General features: G+C 53.2%; 6 protein-coding genes across 6 annotated transcripts; 4 read left to right on the top strand and 2 right to left on the bottom strand.

Moving 5' to 3' along the window:
* Positions 1–431: 431 nt before the first annotated feature.
* On the top strand, positions 432–2,067 carry RHO25_003343 (uncharacterized protein; the record flags this gene model as incomplete). Its single annotated transcript, XM_023598850.2, has 3 exons — positions 432–639; positions 699–1,081; positions 1,132–2,067. 3 exons carry the CDS (start codon positions 432–434, stop codon positions 2,065–2,067), a joined length of 1,527 nt encoding a protein of 508 aa, XP_023456140.1.
* Positions 2,068–3,847: 1,780 nt separating this feature from the next.
* Positions 3,848–5,254, top strand: RHO25_003342 (uncharacterized protein; the record flags this gene model as incomplete). Its single annotated transcript, XM_023598849.2, has 1 exon — positions 3,848–5,254. One exon carries the CDS (start codon positions 3,848–3,850, stop codon positions 5,252–5,254), a length of 1,407 nt encoding a protein of 468 aa, XP_023455688.2.
* Positions 5,255–7,581: 2,327 nt separating this feature from the next.
* Positions 7,582–9,305, bottom strand: RHO25_003341 (uncharacterized protein; the record flags this gene model as incomplete). The annotated part of the gene is made up of 2 exons (XM_023598848.2): positions 7,582–9,055; positions 9,157–9,305. 2 exons carry the CDS (start codon positions 9,303–9,305, stop codon positions 7,582–7,584), a joined length of 1,623 nt encoding a protein of 540 aa, XP_023455689.1.
* Positions 9,306–10,299: 994 nt separating this feature from the next.
* On the bottom strand, positions 10,300–13,381 carry RHO25_003340 (uncharacterized protein; the record flags this gene model as incomplete). Its single annotated transcript, XM_065602388.1, has 5 exons — positions 10,300–10,410; positions 10,460–12,975; positions 13,024–13,120; positions 13,202–13,223; positions 13,320–13,381. The coding sequence occupies 5 exons, from the start codon at positions 13,379–13,381 to the stop codon at positions 10,300–10,302; spliced, it is 2,808 nt and encodes a 935-aa protein (XP_065458460.1).
* An 884-nt stretch (positions 13,382–14,265) lies between these two features.
* Positions 14,266–15,567, top strand: RHO25_003339 (uncharacterized protein; the record flags this gene model as incomplete). Its single annotated transcript, XM_023598846.2, has 1 exon — positions 14,266–15,567. One exon carries the CDS (start codon positions 14,266–14,268, stop codon positions 15,565–15,567), a length of 1,302 nt encoding a protein of 433 aa, XP_023456143.1.
* Positions 15,568–15,942: 375 nt separating this feature from the next.
* RHO25_003338 (uncharacterized protein) lies at positions 15,943–18,100 on the top strand (the record flags this gene model as incomplete). Its single annotated transcript, XM_023598845.2, has 2 exons — positions 15,943–17,873; positions 17,926–18,100. The coding sequence occupies 2 exons, from the start codon at positions 15,943–15,945 to the stop codon at positions 18,098–18,100; spliced, it is 2,106 nt and encodes a 701-aa protein (XP_023456141.1).
* Between the last annotated feature and the right edge of the window lie 904 nt (positions 18,101–19,004).

The raw sequence follows: 19,004 nt of genomic DNA, 5'->3' as shown, positions 1-19,004 counted from the left end.
GTGCAACACTGTGCTACCATCGAGACTTGTCGCGTTGTCTGCAATATTGCCTGAACGCCACCCGAAGAGTGAGCAATTCCGCCCAAGAAAGCCAGACAGGCCGGGAGCCGAGCCATCACGTGTGCGCGACGAAACTCTAAGATAGCTGGGCCAATGACAGCACGGCATCGCCAATCTCCAAATAGTTACAGGGCCGCCGCTCTCTCCACCTTCACTAGTTACTGCAGCATCCTTCAGCTCGGGGACGTATTTCATGCGCTGTGCGCACCACCGTTCTGCTGCTCGCGTGCCACTCTCTGAGAACCGATGAGCCTCTAGCACTCGACCAGGACTGCAATCGTCCGCCGTCGCCGACAACCACTCGCTCCTTCCGACAAGCTTAACCATCAACCTTCCGCATCCTTGCTCCACATTCCAGCGCAACCACCGCCATGTCGAGCTTCGACGAAAAGGCCACTCCCTCGCCCGAGGTCGACCAAACCGACTCGCAGACGCACTCGAGCGATCACTTCACCGAACGCGAAGCACCACAAGGATGGATGTACAGATCGCGCAAGATCGGGCCCGTCACAATCCCACACTATGCCTCGCCCAAGGCCCAGCTGCTTTTGGTAGCTTTCGTGTGTTTCCTGTGTCCCGGTAAGCAGCCATGTCAAACCGTACACAGCTCCATCGAGGCATCGACTAACTTCTTCAAGGCATGTTCAATGCCGTCAACGGACTCGGAGGTGGAGGCCAGCTTAATGCGCGTGCTAGCAACGACTCCAACACCGCCCTGTACTCCACGTTCGCCGTAGTCGGTTTCTTCGCCGGCACCGTCACCAACACCATTGGCATTCGCTGGTCAATGGCTTTCGGTGGCATCGGTTACTCCGTCTACATCGCCGCCTACTTGTGCTACAACTTCACGGAAAACCTCGCATTCATCACTTTCGCTGGCGCACTGCTCGGTGTATGTGCGGGAATCCTCTGGTCAGCACAAGGCGCAATTATGATGTCTTACCCACTCGAAGCTGAGAAGGGTCGGTTCATCTCGTGGTTCTGGATGATCTTTAATATGGGCGGTGTGATCGGCAGTCTGGTAAGTGGCAAAACAGACGACCGACACAACAGTAAACTAACCTGCAGCAGGTTCCACTGGGACAGAATATCAACGACAACCACAATGGAACAGTATCCAACGGCACGTACATTGGCTTTCTGGTGCTGACCTTCATGGGCGGGATGCTTGCGTGGGTTCTGGTGGACGCCAAGAAGGTCGTTCGCAGTGATGGATCCAGAGTCATTTTGATGAAGCACCCAACATGGAAGTCCGAGTTGATTGGTCTGTGGGAGACTCTGATCAGTGACCCCTGGGTCTTGCTGCTCTTCCCCATGTTCTTCGCCTCCAACTGGTTCTACACCTACCACTTCAACGGCGTCAACCTGGCTCGCTTCACCGTCCGCACCCGTGCGCTCAACAATACCCTCTACTGGCTCATGCAGATCGTGGGAGCCTGGGTGTTTGGCAATGCGCTCGACTTCAACAAGGTGCGACGTACCACTCGTGCCAAGGCTTGCTGGATCTCTCTCTTTGTGCTCACCATGGCCATTTGGGGTGGCGGCTACGTCTTCCAAACTGGCTACACACGCGCATCGGTCAAGGAGAACCCAGAACAGATCATTGACTGGGTCGAGGGCCGTTACATCGGACCAATGTTCCTGTACATGGTCTACGGCTTCTACGATGCTGCTTGGCAGACTGCTGTTTACTGGTTCATGGGCGCCATCACCAACAACGGCCGCAAGCTTGCCAACTACGCCGGATTCTACAAGGGCATCCAGTCAGCTGGTGGCGCAATCATGTGGCGCCTCGATGGACTTGGCGTTCCATACATGAACATGTTCGCCTCCTGCTGGGGCCTGTTGGCTGGCAGCCTGATCATTGCGCTGCCCGTCATGATTGCAAAGATTCGCGACACCGTTCCCGTCGAGGAAGATTTGCAATTCACGGACGAGACACTCGATGACGTGCAGGGCGCCAGACCCGTTGGCACGACGTCGACCGACATTGCGTCGAAGGCATAATGTACAACGTGGCACCATCTCATCTCTCAGGCAGGGATAGATTTGTGGACCGACTTTCTTTCATCGAAATCTGCATGAATGGGTGTACGAAGATTCGCATTACTGCTGTGCACAAGCTGCTGCACGCTCGTGTTGAAACGAAGGGATAATGAAATTATCAGGGAGTCATCGGGGATTCGAGCAAGGCGTTGAGGTTTCGGTCACCAGACACTGCTAGTCGCAGTAGTCTGGCAGTATTGCATGACGACAGGTCAACGCGGTTTTAGTGAAGAGAGAGAATGAGTCCAACGATTGCGAGCGTCCAATGGCAGCTTCCCGATTCAGCAGTGATTAGTATTGTAATTGTGAATGAGGTTAGCCGACCGAACAGCGTGAAGATAGTGCTTCTGCTAGTCTGTGTATATGCCCAGCAGCACCCAAGGTTGCAGTACAAGCTCCGGCAAAAGTCGTCACCAGATCTAGTTAGCCGGAGGAGAAGAAGTATGGCAGATCTCTTGCCCGGAGGCGCCCCGCGATTGTGGCTGCCACGCACGCCGAGCAAAAGAGGCTACCACACTACGTTCGTGCAGATGGCGGCGCGAGCTCTCAACAAGACGCCTCCGCGGGACGGGCGTGCTCGCGTGAGCGGTGGATAGACGCTGGTGCTGGTACTGTACCTGTACCTGTCCTCGGCGCGCATGCAGCACTCTCGCATGAAACAGCAGCAGCGTCTCGCGCGGAGGTACAAGGGGGAGTAGTGAGATAGGCGGACGTGAGGTCGTCTCTGCACGAAAGGCGGGTCGGGCGGCGTCAGCGTGCCTCGACGTTTTGGGCGAGGACGGGACTAGCCGGGCGCTCCAGGTTTTCGCATGGTGATCTGAGAGCAAGTTGCTTGGGGGTATTCTGCGCAATGTAACGCCAGATTGCAACTCGGGTGAGCGGTGGTCGAGGGGCGTTCGCTGATACGATACGCTGCTGGTGCTGGTGCTGCTGCCGTGTGGCTTTCGCTCGGCGCTGCTCTGGCCTGCATCAAGCTCCTCCGTCGTCGGTCTGCTGGGAGTTGGCGCGGCAGGTGCAGGCCCATCTCATCTCATCATGCCATGCCATGCCAGGCTGCTGATCGGCTCCCCAGCAGCACATCATCATCACACTACCTGCTCTCTGCTGCAATGCCTCGATGAAACCTTCCTGCGCCGGCCTCCACCGCGACACGACACGACATTCCTCCGACGCTGGTGCGCTCCATCCACCACGTCCACATCCTCGCCCGGCCCTCGCTCCTCTTACAGGACCCGCAGACTGCCTCCCATGTATCACCGCCATGCCCACCACCACGCGTCTGCTCTTCCCAAGGCCCACAACTGCTGATGCTCCCGACCACGCTGCCCGCAATACGACCAACTCTGCTAGCGCCTCCGTGTCACCATCACCACCCTCCGAGTACTGTCCGCGTCCCTAGTCTACCCATATACACGGCCAATCTGCTCCCCCAGGCTATTCCCTGAGCCCGCACATGAAAGCTTCGAGCCACCTCACCTCCCAACGCCCTCGCCCACATTCACGCTGACCATAGACTTTGCTTGCGAGCCACTTCGTCATTCGCTTACACATGACCTCTCTCGGCCTTACTGTTGGTCGCTCCTGCCTGTGTATCCTCTTGGACCTCCTACAATCTTTCAAGCTGGGGAAAGCAATGAGCGTAATGATCCAGTCGGTGGTTCGAGTGGTGCATCCTACCTACCGATCCAAGTCACGCGTTGGTCACCATGTAGTCGAGAAGAGCGGGGCAGAAGACAAGAGCATGGACGAGTTCCTCCAAGAGACCCGAACTTGCTTCGAGGCTCCTCTACAGACTGAGCGCTTGTTGGCCATATCTGCTCAAATCCAAGCCGAATGTCGAGAACGTTTGGCTCAGTCGGACATTTCTATGCTGCCGTCGTACACACATACTCTCCCAACGGGCCACGAGCGAGGCGACTATCTTGCCCTTGATGTGGGGGGCTCGACCTTCCGGATAGCATTGATTCGACTTACTGGCAAATCCAAACCCGGGAGCGATGGCCTACAGATTAGGAGGATACGAAGTTTTGTCATTGATGAGAAGATTCGCGGATTGAAGGGTCAAGCATTTTTCGATTGGATGGCCGAGAGAATCTCAGACATGCTGAGCGACTACAATCACGCCAATGGCACAACTGACGCGCACCTTCCCATGGGCCTGGCATGGTCCTTTCCCATCGAGCAGACATCACCTCGCAGCGGGCGACTCATGGCAATGGGTAAGGGATTCAAGGCAACACACGGCGTTGAAGGACAGGATTTGAGCGAACTCATTATGCGATCATGCAACGCAAAGGGCCTGAATGTGCAGATGCGTGCGATCATCAATGACAGTGCTGGCACTCTCATCTCACAAGCCTACCGGGACCCTTCGACACGCGTGTCATTGATTTTGGGAACCGGCACGAACGCTGCTATATTCTTACCTCGAGGAACATTGGCCAAATCAAAATTCGGATCACGTCCAGATTCATGGTACACCGAAGCTGAACGCGTATTGATCAATACCGAGCTCAGCATGGTCGGTCGACACTCATTACCCAAGACGAAGTACGACGAGCGATTGAATTCAGATCATTCGATACCTGACTTCCAGCCATTGGAGTATTTGTCGACCGGCCGCTACTTGGGCGAAATTGCAAGATTAATTATGCTGGATGCCATTGCAAATGCAAATCTCTTCAACGGACAGATCCCGCAAGGTCTTGAAGAGGCGTATACTTTTGACTCGAGAATCTTGGCCGCATTTGAGAGCGATTCGTCGCGAAAACTGGAAAAGGCACGCGCTGTGTTTTTGCAAGCGCATCCAATGCGTTCGACACCACGAACACGAGATCTGCAATTTGTTCGCGACATTGCAATGTTGATATCTCGACGAGCTTCGGCTTACATTGCCACTGCTATGCATGCTTTATGGAGAGTACGCTCGGAGTCGGAAGCTTTGGACAATGCCGATGGAGTGACAATTGCTTGCAACGGTACGATCATTGAGAAGTACCCGGGCTTCCGAGAACGATGCCAACAGTACTTGGACGATTTATGCGAGAAGTCGGGCGCGCCACGAGGGGCTGTGACGCTGAGTCTCGCGCCGGAAAGCTCAATATTTGGAGCTGCGGTGGCGGTTGCCTGTATGGATGAGGGATCATGATTGACAAATTGACACTGCGAGGACAGTGTTCAATACGGAGATGCGAAGGACTTGAATATTTGACGTGCGATTTGACATACGACTGCGACATTTGAATCGCACACTTGTTTTGGATGCATCATGAGCGACATGGCGCGCGGAGTGAGGAGTACATGGGAATCCGCGGCGAACAAGCCTGCGAGAGGAGAAATTTGGATATCTATTACACCCATTGTATGGAACGAACTGGCAATTGAGCATTCACAACATTGTCGACTACGGCGACGAACCGCTGAGGAAGACTATTTACAGTATAGATACCCAAGGCGAACGCGCAGTTGAATACAAACGCATACGTCTTTACCTTCATTCATGGCAAAGCGAAGCAGTGCCAAACGTTTCCCACGTTCTAAGATGCACAAGGTCTTCCACCCAAGCGCTACAGAAGCGCCGGTAATCACAGGACGAAAAAGATTCTGATCCATGATTGTAACACTACGCAAGCAAGTGATGATCAGTTGTCCGCACGCGCATAACTCGGTGAGCAGTGGACTGCGACTAAGCGGCTCTTTCGGCTTGGGTGCATGGAAGCCACATAATGGTCGATCATACCGTAGCATTGGGGGCTGGGCTTCCCTTTTCGTTTCGATTTTAGCCTGATGTCGAGGGTCGCTACTGGCTTGATCAGGATAATGGACGCTGAGGGCTACGGGTTTCCCCAGACGGCACGATGGTGATGAGGATGTGGGGAGCATGTCACTACACACTGCCGATCATGGGTCGAGGAGGGATTCGGCTGCGAAAATCCTGGTAGTATGCGTGCGGGCGGCATGGGGCTAGTAGACGCGACTCGAATTGCCATGGCATGGCATGGCATGCTCCGTACGCGTGCTGGTAGCGAGCGGGAAACATACATGTATCCTTGTGTGTGGAGGCCACGTGCTGTGGAGTGAGGCGGGTAGATACATGTATTCAATACTCGTTATGCCTCATCGGTGGACTAATACTTTCGAGCTTTTCGTTATTACTGATGCCTTTCGTCGCCGTCAGCTATCATTGACGGAGCAATTTAGACGCATTTGCCACTGCGTTTGTGTAGCCCTCATCAACATGTATTGCTACTTGGACAATGCAATGCAATGTCACGTAAGAACTGCCGATGACCAAGGCGCCCAGTCCACCGTGGCTCTTTGTCTTTGTCTTCATCTTTCTGCTTGTGCTGTGGTGCAACCATAAGCGGCAGGGAGCGTAAGCCTGGAAGCCGGTGATCTTCCAATGCACGCTGCAATGAAACCGTGGGAAGGTCTTGAGTTCTGCGTATTCGTATGGTACGAGTGTGACTTTGTACAGGAGGCACGTCAGAATGGAACGATTGGATTGTTCCTGCGAACGGCTGGCCGCATGGAGACATTGCATTGCGCATGGCCACTTGCTTGGGATGCGAGTGGGATGGGGCATTTTAGCTTCTGGAGAGCGTGGCCACGATCCATCGGAGCCGATAGAGTGGCAGACTTTCCTGTGTCGGCGAGGTTGCAGCAGCTACGCTGGTCTCACTCGTTGGCACAGAAGAAGCCGAGCACATACGGACCTCTCTGGACTCGCGGCATATGTGGTTGATGGCAGTTTGGAGCAGACGCGGTGAAAGGAGACAAGCTGCATCAGCATTAAGCCCAATCCTTTCGAGCATTGGCAATATTTCATTAAATTTTCGTCACATACATCGATTCCTTAATTCGGTTCGAGATCTCGCTGCTGTTCCTCCTGAGATCACATCCAGTTGCATCTTATGCCAAATCGAAGCCACTTTCCTTTCCCAAATTCTCGAGCCCATCCTGAGGCTGAGATTCCAGAAAGTAGTTGACAGAAAAAGAATCAGTCGCCTGCAGTCCTGGCCAGAACGATGTGAAAAATGGCAAGCCCGGCAATTCAAATCGCAGCTGCAACACAACACGCAAGTTGATCAAGCAGGATCGAGAGTCTGCGATGCGAGGAGGCAGGACGGAAAGTGAATTTGGACCGGAGCTCACCACAGTACACACTCTGCCCTTTCGGATCTGTTGCGCCTTGCCGGATTCGCAGATCTGCGCTGAGATACTTTCGAAATCTCCGTACCTGCGAGCATGCGGTTGGGCCTAGCTTAAGTTCTCCGGTCGCTTGGTCGTCATAAATGGGCAGGAGCTTCGATGCGCTAAAAGCAACGCCCCGGAGTAAGCAAGACTGGACTGTCTCATTGACTGGGGCAAGAAGCCGTGTCTGGCGTGCAGGCTGTTGCTGCGACAGAGCGCAATCTGAAAGAAAGAAACATCTCGCACGAGATCCCTCCAAGAAACCATCGTCAGGGTCGCCGCTCAATCGTCGTCCGGAACATACATGCGCTTGCTCTTCGATCTCGCGCTATGGGTAATCGTCGGATCTCGAGGATCCGTTCTCAGCTTGATGTGGTGGACAACATGCGGTCTGTACACTGCATCCACCGGCGGCATCCAGTCATCGAGACTCAGTGGGAAATATTCATACAAGAGATCCGCGCTTTCGTCTGGGCTGTTGATTGTGTTGATCGAGAAGGAAGGCGGTCGTGCTGGAATTTGAAGCCTCTTCGCCTTCTGCGCCGAGTCGGGTGGGGTCTGACTACTGCCTGGCTTTGGCGAATCATCTTCCACAAGAGATAAGTTGATGGGTGCAGGCGGGGGCATTGAGGACTTCTTGGGAGGTTGAAGGCCTGGTGAAGTCGATCGATACACGTTAGCAGCTTCTTGCGGAGTGCTGCGTGGAGGTGCCATTGCTGCAGAGTCGGCCGCTCCGGCGTTGGCTTGCTGCCAATGCTGAGCATCGCCTTGCGCAACGCCTTCGTGCGCATCATATGAATACATGGACATGGTAGGAGCTGGGGCTTCGGTCTTGACAGGCGCTGATGTGGGGCCGTCATTTCTCGACTTCTCTCCTCCGTGCACTGTCGCAGCTCGAGTCACGTTAGACGTCTTGCGAATGTGCCCGTTGCCACCCAGCGGCATGTCTTTGCGAGATTGAAAGTTCCTCGGGCTGCGTCCTCGCACTATAATGGCGCCAGAGCGAACAGCACAAATGGGTATCTTGCCTCCCGTAGCCAAGGTAGCCAGTACCTTGAGATGTACAACAAAGTGTTGTTGCAGCTCCTTGCGCCTTCCATTGTTGGCTGTCGCTATTCGGAACTGTAGCCGCTTCCACTGAAAGGGAAAGCTCGCAAAATCTGTATTCATCTCCTGCACATTCATAAGGTCGAGGGGTATTGACGGCGGCTCGCGCTCAGTCTTGTCCTCTGGTGCAGGTCCTGCTGGCCCCGCAGGTGTTTTCCATGGCACTGATATGATTTTCACAGGGTTTCCTTCTGTCGATTCGTTCGCACTGATTACGAGCTCTTGCCCTATGATGGGGATCTGTTCCCCTTGCTCTGTCAAAATATATCGTAACGTTCGTGGGAGAGTGATTTCTCCAGTGATTTGAAAAAGGTTCCTCCGATAGCAAGTCAGCTCCGAAGGCGGTGGATTTGCGTCTCCGGCGGAGGCCCAAGGCGACTCTGCCAGAAAGAACATGCCATGGAGCTGCGCTGCGAGAGATATCGTGGTATGGCGGTAGCCGTAGTCGAGGAGTCTGTAGTCGAAGGTGGGTAGTGAGAAGCCGAGTAGTTTGTTGTTTGAATCGGTCAAAGGAGCTTCCGGATCGTGTGGATCTTGTGTCTGCGCGTCGAAGGCGCTCACAACATCGGAGAAGGGATCCTCGTAGGCGCTGGCGAAGCGTTTGAGCTGCGACGGCTGTTGTAGACTGTGGAGGTTTAAGTCCTCGCTCCTGCAATGCGGAACATTGTTAGCATCTGCTCTGTATGAGATCGCACGAGCCCGGAGCTCTTGCGACCCGAGCTGAACTCGGAGAGCACTCTTCACACGTACCCAGCATAACCACCATATGTGGAGTGGTGCTCGTGGTACTCGGCCGGCAGCAACATCTCTTGGAAGGGATCCTGGGCTCCATGGTTTGGCTGTTGCATCTGCGTAGCCAAATAAGTCATGGTCGACGGGTCAAAGCCTGAGAGATCCATGATGGCGACGTCGCATCAGCGCCCACCTCGCGGTAGTATGGCAGACGGGGGAGCTCTGTATAGGGCTACGATCCTCAAGCGCAGCCTGTCTGTCCAAGTTCGGCGATTGTCGCTGCTCTTTGATGACCTTATACTCCCATTCATGGATTGCTCGAGAAGTGGCCGGCGGTGCAACAGCACGACTCGATGTCCGGTGTCTCAGGTATCGTGTTCCCTTCCCTCCGCCCAGCAATTCCACCCTCCACCAGTGCGAGCTGCTCCAGTAGATGGTCGGGAAGGTAACTGGTGTGCCGCCTTTGTGCTACTGCGATGTCCGGCGTTCTTGATAGCTTCGGGGCCTCTGCGAACGCATGGAGTCGCCGGGACTGATCTCTATCATCGGGCGCGCCGGAGTGCTGTCTCGGTCTTATCAATGCGACACGCTCAATCTCTGCGACACGCGCTCCATGCGCACGCCGCGGTCTCTCGTGTGGTCGAGCACGCGGAAGCACTGCCCGGAAGCAATGTCATAGCCATCCGGGATCTGCGTCTTGTGAGGCCGACGGTGATAGGCTGCACGACAGCCGCTCGAGTCGCTGGGTGGTCCAGACTCTCATCAGAGTGGAGACCTTCTACAAGCATGCACGTGTGTGCCAGCAGCACCATGACTATATCGAGGAACTCTCTCTCGGTCACGATCGAGAGATCTCAAAAGATGTGTATAGCACGTGGTAGTAATACCTGAGCCTGGTCACGCCGAAAATTGAACGATCAGTATTCAAGTACGCAATGGCGACATTCGGTAAGTCCGGATTTCGCGAAATAGATGTGAGTAGACCTGCGTGTGAGCAAGATCAGTGATCGGAGATGCGGCCATGTAAGAAAGTGTCGCATGCAATTGTTAGAGTGCACTGGTAAGCATACAAGGTTAGACATAAGGTTACCTGAGCTCAGATCCATTCCATATCGTCACATCATCGAGTGCTGTTGTCCTTTGCGTCCAACTTCAGACCGTCTAGGTCGGTACCATAGTCCAGGTTGCCGCATCACAGCTAACTTCTTCGAAGTTATGCAGCACACTAAAGCCCATGGCACTCAACCCGTCAAAGTTTCCATCGCCATCCATCTGTAGAGACGTCAGTAATGCCCAAAGATAAGGAGAGGGGAATGCTCACATAGTCCAGAACACAAACATTACATCCTTGTCCCTTCACTTGTCTCACTCCGAGTAGAATCAGGCCTTGCAATAAAGTCGAGTATTCGCCCACGCTAGGACTGATCACTGGTGAGGAGATACCGCCAGCCAGTTCTCCGAGATCTTTCATGCTCGGTACGAATTCTGCAAATTGGCTTTGCATGTTGTACAACACTACTGTGCCAACAAGCGCACCGTCCTCAGGCCTTTTGGCACGAATGATGCCGCAAGCTGATGGGTCAGCAAGTGCCATCTTGTAGACTTCTGCCAGGCCTTGTCTGTTGTTCGTTTTGATGTGGTCGAGGATTGGTGCTGCATAGTCCCATCCATACACCAGGTCGAAGTCGACACCTGCACTTTGCAGACTCTTGGCCATGCCTTCTGGCGGACTCCAAGTCGACAAGTTCCGAGCGACCATGCTGCAAACTGATCGTGAAAGTGCAGTGTTCCAGCCAAGATTTGCGAACCATGATCTGAGTCGCTTCCGCTCACCGCCATGACCTGTCGGTATGCCGAGATAAATACTGGGCAAACGAGACCCAAGCTGGAATCTCTTGACGCCTTCTCGCTGCAGAAGCGTGCGGATCGCGCGATTGTGCAGTGAGTGACCGATTGAAAGCTTTCTCCTGCTCGGATCAACGAAGATGGCACCAATCACTCCACTTCCAGCAGCAGGGAAGAAGTACGTGGCGCAAAAGCCGTAGAGAGCCTGTGTGCTGGAGTTCCTCACCACATAATGTGCTTCTTGAATGTCAGCATTCCGCAGAAGGAACGAATTCGAAGTCGCGCTCGCCAGTTCCGAATGCAGACCAGGAGTATTACCGTCCACTACGGATTTGATCAGGACATCCAAAGAGTGGGAGTCTCGCTCTTCGTTGAAGGCTTCGACAAGCCAATGCTGCTTCGACTGTGAAAGCTTCTGGCTTTGACTGATAGATCCTGGAAGAGCGCCCGCGGGTGCGAAGTCTCCATACAATACCTTCACAAGTGACATGAGAGCTGTCTCCGTAAAGTCATAAGTGCAGAGGTAGGTGCCAATGCTCTGATCCATGGCAAAGTCGTATGGTGAGCTGACAGAGATGACGATCAGTGGCTTCTCACGTCTCTCACCAGCAGATGTGTAGTGCATATTGCAGATCATCGAGACGTGCTTTGCGAAACCATGCTGATACAGGTTGCGGTTGGCGTCTGCAGTGACTATTATGACAGCACTCGCTCTGTTGATAAGATTTTCGTGTTGCGGTCGAACACCGTTCGCGGTGTAGGATGTATGTAATACACGTCCAGTTCGTTGTCGAGCCAGTGTACGACCCAGCTCTCGAAACACGCGCTCACCGCTCATGACCGAAGCACTTCGCTGCATGTGTTCGGGTTCCGGCGAACCATTTGGGACCTGCTCCGATAGTGCTCGGGCTGCAGCAGAAGCGACCAAAGGCTTGACAAGCGGCGTGAGTAGCAGGAGCTCGTCTTCGGGCTCGATGATGTTCGTCAGAGGGAGTAACCTGTTCTTGTCTCGAACCACTGTGATGGAGGAGTTGTATGCTTTGGTCGACAGCTGAGTGTGTGAAGGCTGCAGCTTCGACAGAAGCTCGATGCCCTGAGGGTGTAGAGCCTTCTCCCATGTGGTGCACTTAGCCTTGAGTTCCAGCACCCTTCGCAACGATTTCTTCAGGCGCTCCTTTGTCATCATCGCGTTCTCTAACCCGAGCTTGAGCCCATCGATAGCCTCTTGCTGATGCACAAACGACCGGCATAGTAGCACAATATCACACCCAGCGTTAATGGCCATGACTGTGCCACCACCGACACCAATGTTGTGACTCAAAGCCTCCATTTCGAGGCAGTCTGATATGACGACTCCCTCAAAGTGCAGATCGTTGCGCAGGAGGTCGTTCACCACTTGCTCGGAAAGGCAGGCGTGCATCACATTCAGACCAGCCGATGACATTGCACACCCTCCGACCATCATCGCATCTAGGCCTTCCTTGATCGCATTTCGAAATGGTACCAACGCGTTCAGGCTGAGCGACTCGAGACTCTCGGTGATGGTAGGCACATCCAACGCGGATCCGAGAAATTCCAAGCTACCATACGATGGAAAATGTTTCCCCATGGTACTCAATCCCGCGTCTTTGTAGCCCTTCATAAAGGCAATGCCGTACGAAGAGACCTCTTGGGGATCGTCACCTGTCGTCCGCACTCCAAGAGGCTGATTACGAGCGTTAGTCAAGACGTCCAGCACAGGACCCATCATCAGATTCACGCCACATGCTGAAATCTCTTCAGCAGTCGCTTTAGCTACTTCGTAGGCGATCTCTTTCGAGCCTGTGGCCGCCAATCCCATGGCTGATGGGAATTGACGAATATAGATCTCATCAAAGAGACTGTTGACGCCGCCATTTTCCTGGTCAACGCCAATGAGGAGTGGCACTGGATGGCCAGCATCATAAGCCAGTTTCTGCAATTCGAGTACCAGCTCGGTGCACTGCTCAGCATCTACCCTTTGTCAGAACCCATCGCACGTGAGATGGCCGAGAGTAATACTTTTCAAGTTCTTAGCGGACAGCAAGATGGATCCGAGATGGTCCTCCTGAATCAGTTTCTTGATCTGGGGTGTAACGCTAGTTCCCTCGAATCCCATCTACGGATCACCAACAATGAGCACTGACGCTTGATCAAGGATACGCAAGCGATGCGACGCTGCGGGGGAGAATTGACTTGCCATGAACAGCTGCCCCAGAGTTCTGCCATGACATTAGCTTCGAGGACATATTGTAACGATCTAGTCAGTGCTGCAACCTTGCAGCCAAGGCCTGTGGGTAAGCTCTTGGGTGACATACCGGTCCATGTCATCCCAAACGGGATCCAAGTGCCAGGTGCCATTGCTAGTAGCGTTGGCCATGCTGTCGACCAGCCTGAGCTCCACTGGTGCCTGGATCACGAGAGCACGACATGCAACGGATCAGCATGCGACCTTCTAATGGCGGCCGTCAGACGCGTACGCTTGCGTCCCAATGTGGGTTCTCTGGGTCACAAGTGTAGGGTAGCGATATCATCCTCCGGAGAACGGCCAGGCGCGCAACGGGCTCGGCGGGCTGCTGACAACGCGTTCGCCAGGCCGCGTAGGTTGGCGGAAAAGGGTCTCCTTCGATATGGATCTGCGTCAAGCGACCTGCGGCTCAATTCGCGGTCTTGCTGGAGTAGCGTCGCATGATAAGTGAGCGGCCAAGGTTGCTGAGCGTGGCTAGTCGCCGTTCAAGCCTCGAGGTGACATTGAACGTACGGTATGCCAGAGATAGAGTAGCGTCACAAATACTAATCTCTGAAACCTGGGGACGTCTCACCTGCTGGACAAAAGTCGGCACCAGATTAGCCGAGCTCGGCCAATGGACAGTTGACAGCAACGTCGACAACCTTCTTCCACGTTGCAACCTCACCTTACACCCGCTGCAACGTGCCCATGCCATTGGACAAGGACTATCACAAGCCATGCCGTCGTTGGTCACGATAGGGCAACGTGCTATCCACGACCATGCCGCCCACATGGAGCAGCTACGACAGAGGAAACCGCAGAGCTCTTGCTCTTCTCTGGCTGTGACGTGGTATAGGCCCACTCATGATACTCTGGCATGTGGTATGAGCCCTCGTAGCTACGCGCCTTGCCAGTAGGTGTCTGTCGTCGTTCCTACTACCATTCACGTCAAGAGTATCTTCACTGTGCGAGACTTCCACTCGGAAGCTGGCAGTATTGACCTAGGGCAACGACCACTCACAAAAGTCACCACAATGCCTATCGCCGTGTCGCCAGAGCGACCTCGAACTGGCGTTACTCGCCTCACTGGTGGACGACTCGTCAAAAACGGGCAGCTGGTGGAAGAGGACTTATGGATCTCATCAATTACTGGCAAGATCTTGCGGAGCCAAGAAGTTTTTTACGAGCATCATATCATGCCAGACGAAGTCATCGACCTCGAAGGCAAGGTCCTCTGCCCTGGTTTCATTGATGTACAGTTCAATGGCGCTTTCGGTGACGACTTCTCCACGATCCCGACGAATAGCGCTGGTCAGGAAGACATCACAGCATACGCAAAGACACTCAAGAAATTGAACAAACGACTAGTGCAGACTGGAGTGACAAGTTACTTGCCTACCCTGCCAAGCAACAACTCTGAGCTATATCACAAAGTTCTGCCATATCTGGGACCGAGCGGGGCGCGCAGAGACGCTTCTGAGGGCAGCGAAAGTCTTGGAGCACATTGCGAAGGACCATTCATCTCACCCACCAAGAACGGCATACACAGTCTCGATGTTCTGCAAGAGGCGCCTCGCGGCATTGCAGACCTTGAGGATTGTTACGGGAAAGAAAACCTCACAGCCGACGGAAATGGTCCCATTCGAATGATTACGGCGGCGCCAGAAGTGCCTGGCGTGTTGCCGCTGATCGGAGATCTCACTTTCCGAAACATCATATTCTCCATTGGACATACCGAAGCCTCCTACGAGACGACCGGTGAAGCCATTCGCAATGGCGCTAGGATGATCACGCACCTTTTCAATCAGATGCCGGCGCTGCACCATCGCAATCCTGGCCCATTTGGCGTGCTAGGCAAAGCTGAGGACACTGAACGCCCGTGCTTCGGCATCATAGCAGATGGCATCCATCTACACCCAACTACAGTGAACATTGCGTGGAATGCGCATCCTGAAGGTTTCATACTCGTGACCGATGCAATGAAAACAGTGGGACAGCCGGATGGTGTATACGAGTGGACAAACGGCGATCGATTTGTCAAAAAGGGATCCGTTCTTACTCTCGAAGGCACAGACAAGCTCGCTGGTAGCTGTGCCAGCTTGGTTGAATGTGTCAGCAACTTTTGGAATTGGAGTCAGTGTACCATACCTGAAGCGATCGCTAGCGTGACCAGCACACCGGCCAAGATGCTAGGCTTGGGTGGCTCGAAGGGATGTCTAGATTTCGATGCAGACGCAGACTTGATCTTGTTGGATACAATCGAGGAGGAGAGCGCCCGCAGGTTCGAGGTTGCTAAAGTGTGGAAATTTGGAAGCCTGGTGTTTGAGAAAGAGTAGTGAGGCGGATATCAAGTGTGCCTGGACGCTATGGCGGCAGGGAAGATACACAGAATGCTAGCAATTCTTCAGCATAATTCATTTAGAATTAATAGACATACATTGTTCATTGCTGCACTTCCACTTGTATGTATATCTTGGCTGGCGCGAAGAAGCATGGATGTTGATCTGTCGCCGACATGTCTGCTTGCATGTGAACCATGACGTAGCCACGCGAGAGAATCGGCCCTCGATGAACGCGAACTCCATCACTATTCTCTCACCACCTTCGGCGCCGGCTCTTTCAAGTTATCTCGATCGGCCATCCGTCTGTCTCTCCATCACGCCACACCATGATATACACGCTCTCCCAGCGGTGACAGCACGCGTCTCAGAATGCGCGCCACCATCTCCTTGTGTCGATCATGCGTCGGAGTCCTACACAACAGCAGTCAATCCATACGACCACAAGTCCTTCGACACGTCCAGTACAGCATCCGAGGTGGGCGTAATCGCAAGTCCTTTTCGATACTGCACCATGTCCGACATAGCTTCCGCCCGCCACCAGCACCAGTCAAAGGAGGTACCCTCCTCCTCGCGGCGCTCAGTCCTGCAGCATTTGTATCAATAGCGGAAGATGAAGAGAACGACAATGGCCTTACGCACGAGGAACATATGCTGGAGATTTCGCGGCAAGAGCTGAGAGATAGTGTACCCGACAGGCTAAAGAATAGCAAGGGTTTTCGCGTCAGGATATGGCGGTTTCTCAACGCGTGGATCTATGAGCCAATTGCCACAGGGTTACGGTTCATACATTTGGTCATCATATTTGTGCCTGTCATTGCGACAGTGCCTGTAATATGGCTCGGATCACGAGATCCTGAGCGAGACGATGAGAGAAGTGGCACAGTCTGGTGGTATGGCTTCCTGGTATCGAGCATGGAACGCGCAGGAGCGGCTTTCATCAAACTTGGACAATGGGCCGCGAGCCGGACAGACATCTTTCCGCAGCAGCTTTGCTTGATCATGTCTGCACTGCATTCGAACGCGCCGGCGCATAGCTTGAAGATTACGAAAGAGACGATAGAACGAGCATTTGGGCGGAAGTTTGAGGACATTTTTGAGGAGTTTGAGCAGACGCCATTGGGAGTTGGTGCCATTGCGCAGGTCTACAAAGCGAAGCTGAAGCCAGATCTTGCCGTGACAGACGACGAGGCAGCAGAGAAGCCGAAGAATTTGAGAGAAAGAGCATTGAAGACAGTGGATCCGCTGTTGAAGAGCACACCCCAGCGGGAGCCGAGCAAATACGTGGCTATCAAGGTGTTGCATCCCAAGATCGAAAGAATTGTTAGACGCGATTTGAAGATCATGGGCTTTTTCGCGAGCGTGATCAACGCAATCCCCACTATGGAGTGGTTCTCATTCCCAGATGAAGTGAAGCAGTTCGGAGAAATGATGCGACTGCAACTGGACCTTCGCATTGAGGCAGCGAACCTTACCATCTTCCGCAAGAACTTCCGCAACAGATCGACAGCATGGTTTCCTTACCCTTATACACAATACACGACCCGTCAAGTACTGGTAGAGGAATTCGCGACTGGCATTCCACTGGAGCACTTTCTACAAAATGGTGGCGGCGTTTTCCAAAAGGAGATTGCAGACGAAGGTCTGGATGCGTTCTTGCACATGCTGCTAATCGACAACTTCATTCATGCGGACTTGCATCCCGGAAACATCATGGTTCGTTTCTACAGGCCAGCAACAATGCACGAACGGACAGAAGTTGGCACCAAGATCCGTCAGAAACTCATAGGCGATCCAAAGCCAGACGCAAAGAATGGTGAAGACGTCACCGAAACCGTGCTATCCCGACTGAGACCTCATAGACACAACAAGGATGCATGGCTGAAGGAGCTTGCACAGATCGACAGGGAGAATTTTAGACCACAGCTTATTTTCATCGATGCGGGACTCGTCACGGAGCTCAACGAGACCAACAGGAAGAATTTCCTGGACCTGTTCAAATCTGTTGCGGAATTTGACGGATACAAATCTGGACGACTTATGGTGGAGAGATGTCGGCAGCCGGATGCCGTCATTGACAAGGAGGTTTTCGCGCTCAGGATGCAGCATCTCGTCCTTGGAGTCAAGAGCAGAACATTTGCGCTAGGCAATATCAAGATTGGTGATATCTTGAACGAAGTCTTGGATATGGTGCGATCGCATCATGTCCGATTGGAAGGAGACTTCGTCAATGTTGTCTTGTCTATATTGCTTCTGGAAGGTATTGGCAGGACTTTAGATCCGAACTTGGATCTGTTTTCTGGGTGAGTCTACAGGTGTTTGTGACGCTGTCATACTTTGCTAACATATTCGAAGCGCGCTGCCTATCCTCAGGCAACTAGGAGCCCAAAGTGGCAGCTCAATGCTCCGATCTGGCGACTTGTCGATGGTCAAGGTCTGGGCTGGCCTTGAAGCGAGAAAGTTCTTGCAAGCCAGCATTGAGAGTGTGGAGATGTGTGTCAAGTACGACCAATTGAGCCCAAATATATGAGAGGGATCGAAGGCATAGCGGTGCGTTGCATTTGCATGATGAGATACACTAAAGCCATACAGCAGAGTTTACACTTTCAAGTATCACTGGATTGATCTACGACCGTTCAATCCTATCACTCCTTAAGCACAATTTCGGTGTTCGTACCCACTGATTCCACCATGCTAGTCACAACCAATAGTATCGGGTACCATTCAGCGGCTGCCAGTGTGACATTGAGGTGAAAGTGCAACAAGACTCGGTGATCATTGAAACATTCTACGTTCGCAGCAGGCAGTATGAAATAGCAAGCAACCACAAAGACGAGATCATCTGATTTGTGCTGTAGTGATCCAAAGAAACAAGGTAGCAATGTCATTTGGAAATGGCATTACACAAAGCGCACCCCCATCTTGCGTCTCTCACATGATTACTAATTGGGTCGGCTTGAGCACATAGCATTTGCGAGTACATCCGAATGAACAGGAACTCAGTGGGCTGACGCGTGCTTCCTTCTTAGAGGTTTCATTGTCAGGACGAATCTTGTCATGAACAGAGCTTTGAGGGCAGATATAGATGTTGGATCGTGGACTCAACGCTTCAAATCTCGTTCGTGAGCAACCTCAAGTCGACCAGGATCGTTGAGCGTTTGGGTATGGAAAGAGTGGTGAGGTGAAGTGTATGGGAACGCGCACGGTGCCTGTCATCGGCTAAAGTCCTTTCCGCCAGCCCACAGCCGATGCCAGCTTCCGAAGCTCTCTCGCCCCAAGCTTCCTCTCCTCTCCGACATCGTCTGTCGTGCAGTGCTTATGGCAACGCGCTTCCGAAATAATCACCAGCATTTGGTTCCGAAAGCGTAGGTCTTTCTGCTCCTGAACATCTATTCCACTTACTCTAATCCGACCTTCGTCGTTGTACACTACAC

This window comes from Cercospora beticola, chromosome 2 (genome assembly GCF_033473495.1).
Source record: "Cercospora beticola chromosome 2, complete sequence".
In the NCBI taxonomy this organism is placed as follows: domain Eukaryota; kingdom Fungi; phylum Ascomycota; class Dothideomycetes; order Mycosphaerellales; family Mycosphaerellaceae; genus Cercospora; species Cercospora beticola.
This window is presented reverse-complemented; position numbering and strand designations above follow the sequence as displayed.